The sequence below is a fragment of the Cryptomeria japonica genome, chromosome 5, assembly GCF_030272615.1.
Source record: "Cryptomeria japonica chromosome 5, Sugi_1.0, whole genome shotgun sequence".
Taxonomy (NCBI): Eukaryota; Viridiplantae; Streptophyta; class Pinopsida; order Cupressales; family Cupressaceae; genus Cryptomeria; species Cryptomeria japonica.
In genome coordinates, this window is record NC_081409.1 from 634,759,821 (window position 1) to 634,773,993 (window position 14,173).

At 35.0% G+C, this 14,173-nt stretch overlaps 1 protein-coding gene across 3 annotated transcripts in view; it reads left to right on the plus strand.

Moving 5' to 3' along the window:
* LOC131028056 (anaphase-promoting complex subunit 4) overlaps positions 1–14,173 on the plus strand; it is a 244,177-nt gene that overhangs the window by 135,400 nt on the left and 94,604 nt on the right. For all 3 annotated transcript variants that reach the window (XM_057958234.2, XM_057958232.2, XM_059221554.1), the window contains exons 12-15: positions 5,824–5,915; positions 6,050–6,148; positions 7,311–7,415; positions 10,080–10,218. In XM_057958234.2, the coding sequence (XP_057814217.1) occupies positions 5,824–5,915; positions 6,050–6,148; positions 7,311–7,415; positions 10,080–10,218 (435 nt within the window). The remainder of the gene's footprint in view (positions 1–5,823; positions 5,916–6,049; positions 6,149–7,310; positions 7,416–10,079; positions 10,219–14,173) is intronic.

Below are 14,173 nucleotides of genomic sequence, written 5' to 3' on the forward strand. Positions count from 1 at the left end.
TACTTGGTTACTTGGTTGAGCTACTTAAATGCTTGGTTGAGCTACCTGGCTGTGTGTTTGAGCTGCTTTGTTGTCAGTTTGAGCTAGCTGCTTGTCCAAGTCATCTGCTTGCTTGCCTATTTTTGTGCCAAGTTAGATTACCATGTCATCAGTTGATTTTTCAAAAGTTGCGATTTCCATGGAATTTAAATATGGCGGCTAAATAAGCATTCGCTATTTTTACACAACGTTTTTGATGGCTTCGGGAAGTTGTGCTTGGCGGTTTCAATTGAAACAAACCTCATTAAGTTTTTCTCTATATTGATGTGTCGGCTTTGTTTCCTTTCTATAACGTCTTGAGTGGATTATGAGCTTTGTTTAATAACATGTCTAGATTCTTTTTGAGCGCTCTTTAATCACCGACCTTTATTGGCTAAAAAATGTGTCATTGAGATCTCTTCAATTAGTGTAGCGGGCTTGTTTCTTCAATATTTTCCTATCCTCTTTTGTATGTGGTGGCTATTTAGAAGCTGAGTTAATTTCTTTATGCACAACTTTAATCTGTTGATTGTAGCCTGGGTTATGGTTTCAGCGAGACCTTCTCCGTGGGACTTTGAAATGTTTTCTTACGTTTCTTTGAAAACATATATATGGCCATTTCTTTTGTTTTATGCTACAATCCTTTCATGATGATAAGGTTGTATATGCGTAGGATGTATGTGCTCAGTGAAGGACACGTGAGCTTGTGAAGTGGTGAAAATAAGGAGGATATGATTATTGAGTACAATACAAAGAAGGATTGAGCATAGTTTCTAAGAAGTCTGGCATTAGTTTTTAGAGTGAGGAGCTTATTTGTGAGAGATATTTAATGGAGCTGCATACGTGAATTTGATAATCATTGAATGTACAATGTGAAGATCTTTCTAAAAGTTTTAGTAATTTTTGAGTATGAAAAAGACTAGAGTAGGTGCTTCAATTGATTGAAGTTGGTGCTTCAAGGGGAGTAGGTGCTCTCAGTGAGTAGATGCTCACATTTGTAATTTGGGTTGGTGCCCATTTGTTAATGAAAGCTATTATGTGCCATGGTTTTTTACTTGAAAGGGTTTTCCACATGAAATTTGGTATATGCATCTTGATGTTTGCTTTCTCCATATTTTATGTGGTTTCATGTAAAAATTTAAAATACTAATTCACCCCCCCCACCTCTCCTAGTATTTTCTGTGTGCATTACAGATTCATCACTTGAGTTCTAGATACATAAAAGGCTATTGATGGGGAGACTGCAGGGAACATCTTAGCTTGCCCATGTAGTTGGGATTTGGAAAGATTGGTATTTTATTCAATTTTGATTTGGGCTCCTCTCATTACAAACTTTGACAATGAAAATTTTCATCTTTAAAGTCTCATGGATAGATTTTATAGGGAACAACAGAGGTTGAGAAGGGTAGCTAAACACATTTGTTGAGATAATGATACATTTATATTTGGGACTCAATAGATATTTCGTTCAGGTTTTACTAGATGTTCACGTCTCAAGTTGTAGGAAACTTTAATCGCTAGAAATCATACATACGGAAATGAATTGATAAATTACAGATCAAAAGTATGTATGAATTCTTGATAATTATTTTCCATTTTATATTTGGTCTCCTGGATCTCAATCTTTTGAGTTCACATAGTGTTTACATGTGGCATCTTCTTGGATGTGTTGTTTTTGCAGTATTTAATGTTTGCTTGCTTTGTCATTATAGCCGAGATCCTCTGAGCAAATGTAATGTTTTCATGTGTCACAATCTTATCTTTGGTTTCTTTGAGATTTACTCTTCTTCGCAATGCTACTAATAACCAATCAATTGAGATAGTGACAAATGTTGTAACTTGATACCGAATCTTGACATATTACTTTAGATTAGACGTCTTCAAAACACAAACCACAATAAATCTTCCGAGTTCATGAGATGCTTTATTGATAGAGTCTGAGATTTTGAGTGGATGGGATTATGCCACCTGTCAATGCCTCGGGGGTTTAACTGGTTATTTCACTTTTAATTTATCTCGGTACTTGTGTAAGAATTCTATGGCTTAATGATCTCATAATTACCATTGTCATTTGAAACATAATCTTTCATGAGTGAAATTGTTATTAATAAGGTTGGTAGCTTGGGTTTTTGAGAAATTTTGTACACACAGAAAGAGTTTAGGGATCATGAGCATTGAATAAAACTTTGAGTGTTAAATTTTAATGAAAAATCATAAAGTTCAGTTTGTTAACATTTGCAAATATGAATCATAAAAACTCTTCACCAAGATAACTAGCTGAGGAAGTTTGCAGCGAAAATCGCTAAAGTATAAACATTGATAGGTAGCTGTAATGGTACTGAAGGCCAAAGGTTGCAGTACACTTGATTAATCAAGAATTAATGGACACAACTTTCTCCCATGTTTTGTGTAGTGCAAAGAAGTATAACGATCTCTATTTATTATTGGAAAAGGGAAATTGAGTTAGCAGAGGAAACTGTGTATATCATTGCTTGCTATGTACAGTGAGTAGTGGGAAAACCGGAGGTACTTACGTGCCCTGACCTCGATGGAAATATATGCAGTTCTTATCTAAGTGGATGTAGCTTGCTATATTACACACAAGGAAATATAGTTGCCGAGGTCTCTGGGTATGTACTCAGAAAAATATTAAGGTTGTCCCATCCTCAGCTGAAATATGATGCTGCATTGGTTAAGACTTTGTTCAATAGAGATAATACATAAAATGTGTTGAACGATAGGATGGAAATCTGGAGGGATGGAAAAACAGAGAAGATATGGTGTATCCTGTTAAAATGTCAATCCTATGGTTAGAGATGCCATGAGTTTGCTTAATAGATCGTATGGAGCCCCAAACAGAGAACATGTTAAGAATAAACGGGTCCGTATGCTAGCATATGTAAAAAAATAGTCATTTAAATTGAAGGGATCTTTGGTGTACCTTTTGGCTTCTATACTATGTCTATGAGAGTTTGGTATTTCGAGAATTCTGATGGCAGTCTGGGAAGGGATAACCGGGCCTTTTAAAGCTCTATTAGTCTTTCCAAATTTACCATACTTTTTAGCATTATCCAATGATCAAGGATAAAATGTTGAAGGTTTTGGCCCTTAACTTTACCAAGGATTTAATTTGGCACTAGGGTCTATATGGCAATGTTTGGAAGTATCCGAGGTCATGAATTATCAAGATCAACTTTACTTAGATGCATAGTTTGCAGACTCAGACTCAGAATACTTGGCAAATGCTCTGCAAATTTTTTGTAAAAACTCGACAACTTAAACCATGAGGAAGGGTTAACAGAGTTTGAAAAATGAGAACCCGAAGGAAGGGCTGGTAGATTTTGAAGAACCTTGATGATAGGGGAGTGCAAATAGAAAATGCATGGTTTTATAGTAAAAAAAAGTGTTTTAACCAATGTTTTGCACACATTGGCATTTTTATGCGTTTATAAAAACTTATGAGTCAAACTTGTGTAGTAAGAAATAAACAGAGTACTTGGCAACTTGGCGAGTATTTGCAGAGAAGCATTCATTTGTTCCAATGGGCCAATGTAATATGAACATAGACATACGTAAAGAGGTAATTGCTTGAATGAGGGCTGTGGGTTTATTGAAAGAAGCTCAAATGATTGAGGAAAAATCCAATGTCATAGAGGTATTGGTTGAAGAGGAAAAGGAAGAAGAGGAAGCTAAGAAAGAACATACAGCTGGTGGTGGAGGCTGCTTCTGCTTGTATTGAAGTTTTGTCTTTAATGGTCACAACATCATCTCTGGTAGTGAGAGAATCCTCATAAACAGGTTCTCCATCTCTTTCTTCCATTGTCTCATAAACTCTCTGTTCATTCTTGTACTGCTGTAGGTAATCAAGCATTTTATGGTCCATTCTTTATTCCCAAGGGAGTTCCATCTCTTTTCAATCATCTTCATGATTTCACTTCATAGAGGGTGAAAAGAAGAAAGCTTTTTCAATAAGAAACTCAAATGATTCATGACTCAATTAGGGGGAAGGCGATGAACCTACATTTCTGACAATTGAGCAAGCGCTGTTGGATAAATCCAACAAGGGAACAAAGGAAGACCCCATTTTTGGGTTTGAATCCTCAAGTCTGTATGCTAGAGATTTATTGAAAGAACTCTTATAGAAAACTAGGCAACTAGACAGAAGCTTCTTGTTGTTAGAATACAAGTGCTGAATACTGAAGGACATTTCAACAGGGGTAAACTCCATGGCTCTTTTTGATTTGCAATTGTTTAGATTGGGTACAGGGTTTTCAAACAAAATTACAAGGAGTGCTTCAAGAAGCAATACAATTTGGGAGGAAAATAGAGTATATTGCTGAAGTGAAATCTGCAATTGAAAAAGGGTTGTCATTGCTATCTGAGTATGATATCAAGGTTGTGAAAACATTGCATCAGAATTAGAGTTCGCCATAAACAAAGCTCTAAAAATGTTGCATAAATATTGAAGCAATTGATCTTTTTTGCAGTCTCTCAAATTTCAATCAAAATACCCTGATGGTAAATGATTATTTAATGTTGAATCCCCTAATCTGGTAACTATCTTTATGGTTGCCTTTGAAATTGAGATATCTGAGATGCAGAAGAAATCCAGTGCAGCAGTCTAGAATCTTATAACCACTTACGTCAAAGGGTTGAAGGAGAACATGTGTTATTTGTTTCTGTTGCAAATATCATATCAGAAATTTGTGCTGCTTGAAATCCCCAGCAGGTCCATTTAATCAAGTGGCCAGTTTTTGCTATGGTCAGTCAAAACCATGACATATGCAGTAAAACCATAGTTGGAAAAGCTTTCATAGTTGGTTAATACATTAAATCTTATTATTGCCGTAAGGTTTCTAGTTGATTGCAAGTTGCGATTGCAAGTTGCTTAGTTTAACTGTTTAGTGGGGTTGTGACCTATCCAAAACCTATGAATATTATAATATACATACTGACTTCCACCTTGGAGAGGGGGTTGAACAAAAATATTATTATTTCGATAATATCATTCTACGCTTTGATTAAAAGGAGTAGAAGTTTAATTAAAGATTACATTTTTGAAAGAGGTTTGTGCTTTTGTGTCAATGTTTGATGGTGATGGTAGATAACGTTAAGTTCATGCTATTCTATTCTTGATGATCATCTGGTATTGTTTAATTTAATTGATCTAATTTTGAATTAGTGAAGGAATATGCTTCATTGTTTAACAAAAGTTTGAAATCTGGCAAATTTTTTTGGGTAAAGTGAGGGTTATTTGGGCCTTGCTATATAACTTAAGGGAAATCAATGAATACAATTGATATGCCCTTCTTAACAAATCTCAAATAAATTTTTTTTTTCCTGCCCTACCCTTTTCTCTCTTATTTATATTTTTTAGATGAAAAGCTCTACTATATTCTGTATAATATGTTTATTTGATCTTGTTTAAATTTTGATGTGTTTGCTAATGTCGATAGTTTAGATATTTGAATCAACTCTTGGAGGGTGAACAAAACATGTCCACTGGTTACTAGAATTATGTCCTACAATGTGAGGAATTTGTTTCGCCAATGTTGTGTTAAATGACCCATCAACAGATTGGAAGTTCACTGAGAAATGACAATTGAATTGTGGAGTTTTTGGAGTAGGCACTCATGGGTTTAGCAGATTTGACCTCTAAAGGGGTATTTTGTCCCAATAGTTCTTTTACATTGCATTCTTAGGCTTGTAATATTTAAGTGCCTCATTTTTATTCTTTGTTAGAGGAATAGTTAATCGTATTTCATTGTATTTTATCTCCAACTCACTAGTGATCTGTTTCTGCAGTTTGAGAATTTTTTTGCTTGGCTGACTAAGTCGCTTAAACACCTGAGCGGTGAACCTCTTTCACAAAGTGATCAGCTGCCTGTCATTAACAGGTATTTTCTTACACTCGTTGGATGTGACAAGTTTTGCAGGTTGTCATATTTTTAATTTTTTGTTTTAAATAACAAACACATATTGAGTTAACATCTTTTTCAAGTATAGATGTTAATTTCATGTTTTGTTACAGTCAGCTTGTGATGCTTTTCTTGACGACTGTTTTCATGGAAGACCCAATTATGCCTCACTTGGATGCTCTTCAAAAGGATGTGGAGATACAAATTCATCCGTAAGTACCTTAAATAGTATGCTATATTTTCATAAAGTAGGGTTTGTGGGTTCATTGGTGTAAAACTTTTAAACATGATTATTGGTTGGATTCTTAATTTTAAATTGAAATCAGTCTTTCTAATAAAATGAGATTGTTTAAGAAAGTTATGTAGCAGCTTTGAAATGAAAAATATATTTATCGCCATGCGTTGCATATTTAAATTTATATAATTCAATGTAAGTGATAAATACAACTGGACCTTTTAAACAAAGTTGCTGATCCTGGTATGTGAATGGGTATGGGTTTAGGGTTCGGATTTGTATATCTATCTATCTATATATATTATTGCCATTAGTAGCATATCAAAATGTATATAATTCAAGGGTAAGTGATAAATAAGACATGGCATTTCAAACTAAGTTGCTGGTCCTGGTATGGGTTTGAGGTTTGGGGTTTGCTTATCATATATATATTTATACTGTGAAGAAGACAACTTCAATTCATTTATAATATAAATAAACAAACGCAATCCTCTAAATAGAGGAGTTTGTAGATCCAATGCTTAAATATTATTGTGCACCAGATACAAAATGTTAGAAATAGTATCGACTAAGCATATTCCTAGCATCATATCTGGACTAAACTCATAATGAACAATATGTGTACAAATAGGTAGAGTGATTCTGTGAAATTGGAAGTAGATCCCAACACTTAATAAGCCATTGCAAATAAGTTTCACCAAGTGGCAAAAAAGTGGCGACATGTGCCTTGGATGAGTCTGACCAACTCTCCTAGTTGCGATATAACCTACCTGTTGTGACCATTTCACACATCGACCCATCACAAATGGGGACCCCCTGTTGTGACTATTTCAGCCATCGAGATTTCTTGCCAAGCTCTTCCATTTGCATACACGTAAAACAATTAAATTAAAGAATAGGAATACGATCTTAAGTCTCTGGTTCATCTTAATAAAACCATTCTTCCAATTCCCTTTGTAATCCATCTTTTGCCATACAGTTTTGGGAATGCTGGGTTTGATAATAATTAATAATCATGGTTTTTGGTTCATATCTTTTGCTGAAGCTTATGTTTATGATACAATTAACATTTTTCTTCAGAGACATAGTACATGCTGAATTAAAGAAGCTTTTCTTCTTGTTTGGATTTGCTTACATAGAGAAACAAAAAGTATTTTGGAAGAGCTGGTAATACTTGGAGGGTTCAAAGATACAAAGTGTTTGCAGAGGACGCTTTTCGAGCAGTTTAGTCATTTGCAAACAAGGTAAATTTTTGTTGTATTGCTATTTATATTTGCGCTATGGTTAATTTAGATGTCCATTGTACTTTGCTTCTTTGCTTGGACAAAATGGTAGAATGGTTCATTGCTGTACGTGCATGAACCGCTGTGTTTAGGGAACAACTGTGTTGGTAGTCTCTCCAGTATGTATATTGAGCATTTTTTGATAATCTTAAATGTTAGCATTTCCTTTCTTGATTGCTGATTTTTTTAGAGTATGTCTAGTTTATTCTTGTTTCATTAACATGGATGGCATGCGTACATACTTGTGTCTCAATCATATGTGGTTGCAAATGCTCATTAATGATAGCAATAAATTATAAACATTGTTATATTAGATTGTTTTGATTGATCAGCTACCCATAAAAACTTAGTGTCTTTCGATTATTGTATTTTTTCTTAACTTCTGCTAGAACTATTTGTTTATTGGAATGAGTTCTCACAGTTAGTGCATCATTTCTTATATGGAATAGGTTCCAATTTCTTGTGGGGTGGAACATAATATCTGTGAGGCTATGAGAAAATGTTTGTAAGATTGGTGCATTGGATATTAGAAATCCTAAATGTGTCAGGAAAGACAATGCCATGTAGTATGAGCACTACAAATAAATGTGAGAGGAACACCTGTGAGAAAAGAAGATAAAGCTGATGCAGGCCAGGCTAGAGGAAAAAGTTGACTCTAATCAGTAGCTGACTGTAAAAAAGAATAAGGATCAACGTTCTCATCAACCACAATGAAGGAGCCAATAAAAATATTTGACAATGGTCATTGAAGAATGAATGGGATAGTGCCAAGATATATAAATTCTATAAATTTGTCAGCTTATTTTCCAGTCTTAACTATTTGAATATGATGTTTCATTTTTGACCTAGATTTCATTCCAATTGTCATCTGCTAAAAGCTGATTTCATCAAGAAACATTTTTAACAAAGTGGAATTATCTACAAGACGTTTGGTGGTGGCATCCATATCTGCATGAATTAGGTCTCAAGACTTTCTTCCAGACCCTTTATCATTAGCTGTCAGGTCCCAAGGTTCAAGACCTTTTTATAGGCCAATTACACTTCTGTTTGGCCAATGTGATGCTATTGTATACTTCATGTGATTATTTCTCTTATTTGTTATAACTAGTTATTTATGTCTCTGAGCTCATTTGATATATTTTCGTAGGCACAACAAATTGAAGATGCATAATTTCCATTATCAGAATCTCAAGAAGCTAAAATTCAATTACAAAGATGCCTAGGAGAGATTGATGATTTAGTGGTGAAATCAGAAACACCCACCGAGGCTCTTACAAGTAGTACAATCTCAATTTAGAATCACTGTGCAAGTCAACAAAAGCAGAAGTCTCCGCATGGATACAAATTTGTTTGGTTATGCTTTTGATGAGTCAAGGCACCTTCTACTAAGTTTGAACTTTGAAGTCACCTGTTTTTCCTATCTTGTTAAAGCCCACTTGAAATCCTCCCCCAGCTATATTACAAACTAATAGTGATAAGAGAAAAAATCCAGGTCAAGTTGACAGTAATAACATTTGATGGATTTTGATGACTTTTATCATTACATCCTTTATGGTAAACTGATGGAATGGATCATATAACATAGCTGAGTCAAGGTCTGAGAATTTTGTGGCACTTAGAAGTCCACCACTGGAGAGGATCAATTAGTTGTTGACAAACTATTTAAAAGATAAATGGTCAAATCAAGAATAGCATTTGGGAATTGGCCAATGTAGTAACACCTATAAAGCTAGAGGTTATGAACATTAATAATCTCAAGATTACAATTTATATCAAGAGATGCCAAATGGATGTCAAATATGTTTGTAGAAGTGGGGTGGACCTGATCGTGGATTTGAATTTAGAAATGATGGGAATTTAATCAAGAACTATCCATCTTTGTAGGGAGTGATAGAGGAAGAAGGAGCCTTCCAATTCCATGATATTTGATGAAAAGAGACTTCTTCAGTTTTTTCTCCTTAGACTATGAAAGATATTGCTACCAAGGAAAGGTTAAATATAGGGCTAAATACAGGGCCACCTTAGATATATATAAAAATTATAACAGATATGACATTGTCAGCAAGGGATGAGTTTTTTCAGTGAGGGTGAGCAAATGGATTTCAAAGAATAGGTGTAAGCTACCTTCATTTTGTCAAGCAATGTGAAAGATTGGTCATATCATTACTGGTTTTAATGGAAGAGTTGGAGATCTTCAGATAGCATTTTCTATCTTTTTTTCTTTTTGCTTCACCACCCATGTGATTTCATGGTATTTTTGTTGCTGTCAACTTGAATTTCGGTTTTTCAATCTTCATTTAAATCATCAATTAAATGGATATATACCACTTGAAGTGTGCTCATTTTGTAAATTTGATTCAATGGATTTATAAAAAGGAATATTGTTGAAAGGGAGGAGTTGGGTGTGTGCATCAGTTTTTCTTATATTATGTTATGCTGTGGGTTTGAATTAACGAGGAAATGTGTTCTAGTTTCTTAAAATGAGATGTTTCATTTTTTTATAATTTCAATACATAATAAAAAACTTTACTTTTTAAATTAAAAATGCTATCCTCATTGCCAGATTTTGAGTTTGTTTTACAGTGTTTTGTTTGACTTCATATGGTCAAATTTTCTTTGTTGTAGCTGCAAGGAGGCTTTCTATACGCCCTTTAAGGTTGTTTCTCAAAAATTGTATTGTGAAGGCATAATGCTGCTTTCTTATGTTTCAACTCTGCCTTCAACAATGAAATTCAAAGAACCTATATCAATCACATATTATGAGGTATGCAATTTTCTTACTGTTTTTGGCTTGTCAAGTGTATAACAATCTGTAGTATCTTTTCTTTGTGAACACAAGTGAAATGAACACATTCTTATCTAGAATTCTTTTTTTAATCCGTATAAAGCATTTCCAAACTCAAATGTATATTTAAAAGAAAGCTAACCAAAAAATTAAAAACATAGCAATAACATTACAGAATTCGAAAGGCTGTTCCAAAAAGCAATGGAAAAGCTTTGAAATTATGATACACTAAGTTTAAAGTGTATTATAATAACATAGCCAATAACATGGTGATCATTGAGGTTATTCCCTCTCATTCTCATTTGTGCCTAAGATAAAAATGAGGTTTTTTAATGTAAATCAGTAATGGGACATCTTGGGGATGGCAGGACAGACATGAAATCTCCTTGCAGCTTCCCTATTTCTGGCCACTTGCAGGGGTTGCCATTTATGGGATGGTCCTATGTTGCAAGAGACATCTCTATTTATGAACCCCTTCATAGAGAATGTTTGGGCATGCCTTGTGTCCTCAAGATGGCTATTGGATCCTTGTCCCTAAAATAATTCATTTTAAAAATTGTAGTTAATCTCAACCATCTCATCAGCTGTAAAAGTAGATTCACATCCTCAACAAACTAATCCAAATATGGATCAATGTTATCGAGGTCAAGCTCATGGTGTGATCCAATAGTTGCAATTAACCATTCCTTTCTCCATACCTTTTTCCTATGTTTCTAGAAGGGGTCTTATGCTGGGTAGTTTTCCTACTTAATATTTTCCAAGAAAATGACAAAAAAAGCCTTATAAAAGGGAAATAACGACTTTTTTTAATCACTCTAGCTATAAAAATCTAACAAGCTAGAACCTTGTTACACCCTAGTTTGAAACTTGATTGTGTTGCATGACGTTCCTTTGTCATAAAAAAACCAATCATTTTGTGTGTCAATTGGAGTAAAAAAAGATGTTTCCTATCGAGTTAAATGTCATGCCAGAGTCCAGAAGTTTGAATTATTAATTTATTATATAGATTTTCTGTAATTTTTAAATATAACTATCAATCATAGTTAGTAGGGGAGGGTTATAGGTATTGATACTAAAGACGGGGATGGGTACCGGTACACCATTTTCAGAAAAGGTTGGAAATAGGTACATGGGGGTATATGTGTGTGTGTGTGAGCGCACACACACACTCACACTCAAACACATATATATATTGTATATATATGTGTGTATGTATGCATGTATATTGTATATATGTGTGTATGTAGATATATATGTTTGTATATATGTGTGTATGTATGTATATTGTAATGGCCTCACTTTCCTGGGCGATCACTCAGGATCATAGATTTGCTTGTTAACCATCTTGAAATATCCCCTGCAGTAGTTTGACTGAAAAAGCAAGGAATATCTGCTAATACTGACTGTCAAATCTGTGTGTTATGCAGTTTTTGAGTTTGCGTGTTATGCTGTCAGGGTGTCTCAGAATTTTCCAGATTGATGTAGAGGTGAACCCTCACATATTTCTCATAAATGAATAACTACAAATGACGGCAAATGAAAGTATGATAGCCAAGAATGCATATACAACAGATTTATAGTGTTCTTCACCCAACTAGACTTATAATTATGCACTTGCAGGCAGCTGACATTATGACAAACAATTGGCAAGTAACCTCAGATAATTCATGTAATAGAAAAGAAAACTTGTTCTCCCTTTTTATTCAAAATGATGTTCAATGGATCCTTACAATGACAATACAATGACCAAAACTCAACCTACTTATGACTCATAATTTTCTGAGTACAAGACAGCCATGACTACACTCGCTAACATCATCTAATGTTCATTGGAAATCAACACCAAAATGAACCTGGTTGCGGCGCCTTGATGCAATAATGAAGAAGCAATCAATATCTAATTTGTCGAGCCAACTCCATAAGCAAAATGAGATGATTCCTAAATCGCCCCTGCTGTCCATGGCGGTCTGAATCATAAATGAAGTGTCAGCTGCTAGTCCTCACAGCTCCTCTCCCAAAATGTTCGCCCTTCCTTCACAAGTTTAGCGCTGTCCTCATAGATGAGATTCGATGCCAAATGGATGACTTATGAGTAAAATCGAAGGGTAGGGGCTGACTGCCACGATTTTGACTCAGTCTTATATAGCACTGATTACTCTACAATATCACCCTCAAATTGACTCAAGATGAATCGCCTAACCCTTCCATAATTGTCGCTGGCCTTGGTAGGAAGTTTTGATGACTTATTGATAAAATCTGATCACATCGTGGGTATAGATGGGTCTGATGCAACTTTCTTCAGAACTGGTTTAGTCACCAAATCTTACTTGTTTCTCCTTCCAATTGCAATTAGATGAGTCGCCTAATACCCACAGTGCTATCGCTGTCTTCAAAAGGAAGTTATGAGGCCTTAATAATGCAATGTGAACAAAATCGTGGTTTTGATGGGATAAAACCGATTTGCCTCAGACCTGCAAATGCAACAACTAACTTCCAATTTCACTTCCAATGGTCTTCTAATGAAATCGTCTCCTTACTTCAATCCAATCGGTGCTCTATGGGATTCAATTTGACAAATCTGAAAATATCATAAACCCCATCCACCATGGAAATGTATCAACTCAATATGCTCAATATGGAAGACTGAGTATCTTCCATTCTCAACAGCAACCCCTCGGAAGGTCTTCCACTCCCTTAGTTATGCAATCTATGGGAGTTTTCGTTCCCAAAGACCAAATTTCTACAGACACCTCTCGGTTCTACAAAACCCAATCAAAATCAAAACCCAAATCCAAGCTGCCTTGAAGCTTCAACTTGATCTCCTTTAATACTTTTTCACCCCAACATCCAGAAGCTTCTAGAAGTGACTTTATGAAATAATATTTAATTAGTCACTTTATTAAATTAATTAAATATAAAGTCATCTTTTAATTTTAATTTATTTGATAACTTAATATTATTAATTAACTTAATATTATTAATTAAAATAATTAATTAAGCTATCCATGAAAAATAATAATATTTTGGACAACTTACTAATTAAATTAATTAATTAATTCTTCTCCAAAAATGGGGACATTACACATCTCTGCAGGCAAGCTCAGTGGTTAGGAATGATTGGCTAACCATGGGGGACTTATACTTAGTCACTTTTTTTTTTTTTATATTCACTATCGTGGAATCTGGAGGTGTCCTCGCCGAAGCAAGACTAATCCCCCAGTGTGTACGACCCGCTCACAAGGTAGCAACACACACAGAGTTAACACAGCCGGGGACTCGAACTCAAGACCATGGGGAGCATACCCACGCCTTAAGTTGCGATCCACGACCGGGCGAGCTAGGGCCGAAGCCCCTTAGTCACTTTTTGGTCCTGGTGAGCTTAAATTATATAGACTTTATAATAACTCATTATAAAGTTACTTTTTTCTAAAAATAAATTTATTTCATGAAGTAAATTTATAAAAGGGGAATTAAAAGGTTAATGTTAAATTATCAGTTATTTTCACCCCTTGCATGCCTACCTAGGCATAAATTCATATTATTAAAAGATGGCCATTTTGGAATTTGAAAGCAAACCCTCAAGGTGGGCGTGAGGTCTTGAGGAGAAGATTCCAATGGAATCTTAGAATCTCATCTTAGGGTTGGCACCCAAGCTTGGATTCATTTTTACATTCTTTTCAGCAGTGGGAAGCTTTGCAACAGCAAGCCAAGGTTGGATTTCAGGTTGGGAACAAAATCTCTCAATCTTCTACAGTGTTTGGACGAAAGTCAAAACCCCGCTCACTTGCAGCGTTGAAGGATCCTCTTTCAGGCCATTTGGGGCTAAGATTTGGAGGAAATATCACATTTATAGTAGGACTGAGATATCTTTAGCAGATCTGAGTAGTTTGGAAGACATTTCCCACAACATAAGTGCTAATTATTGCTGGCCGTA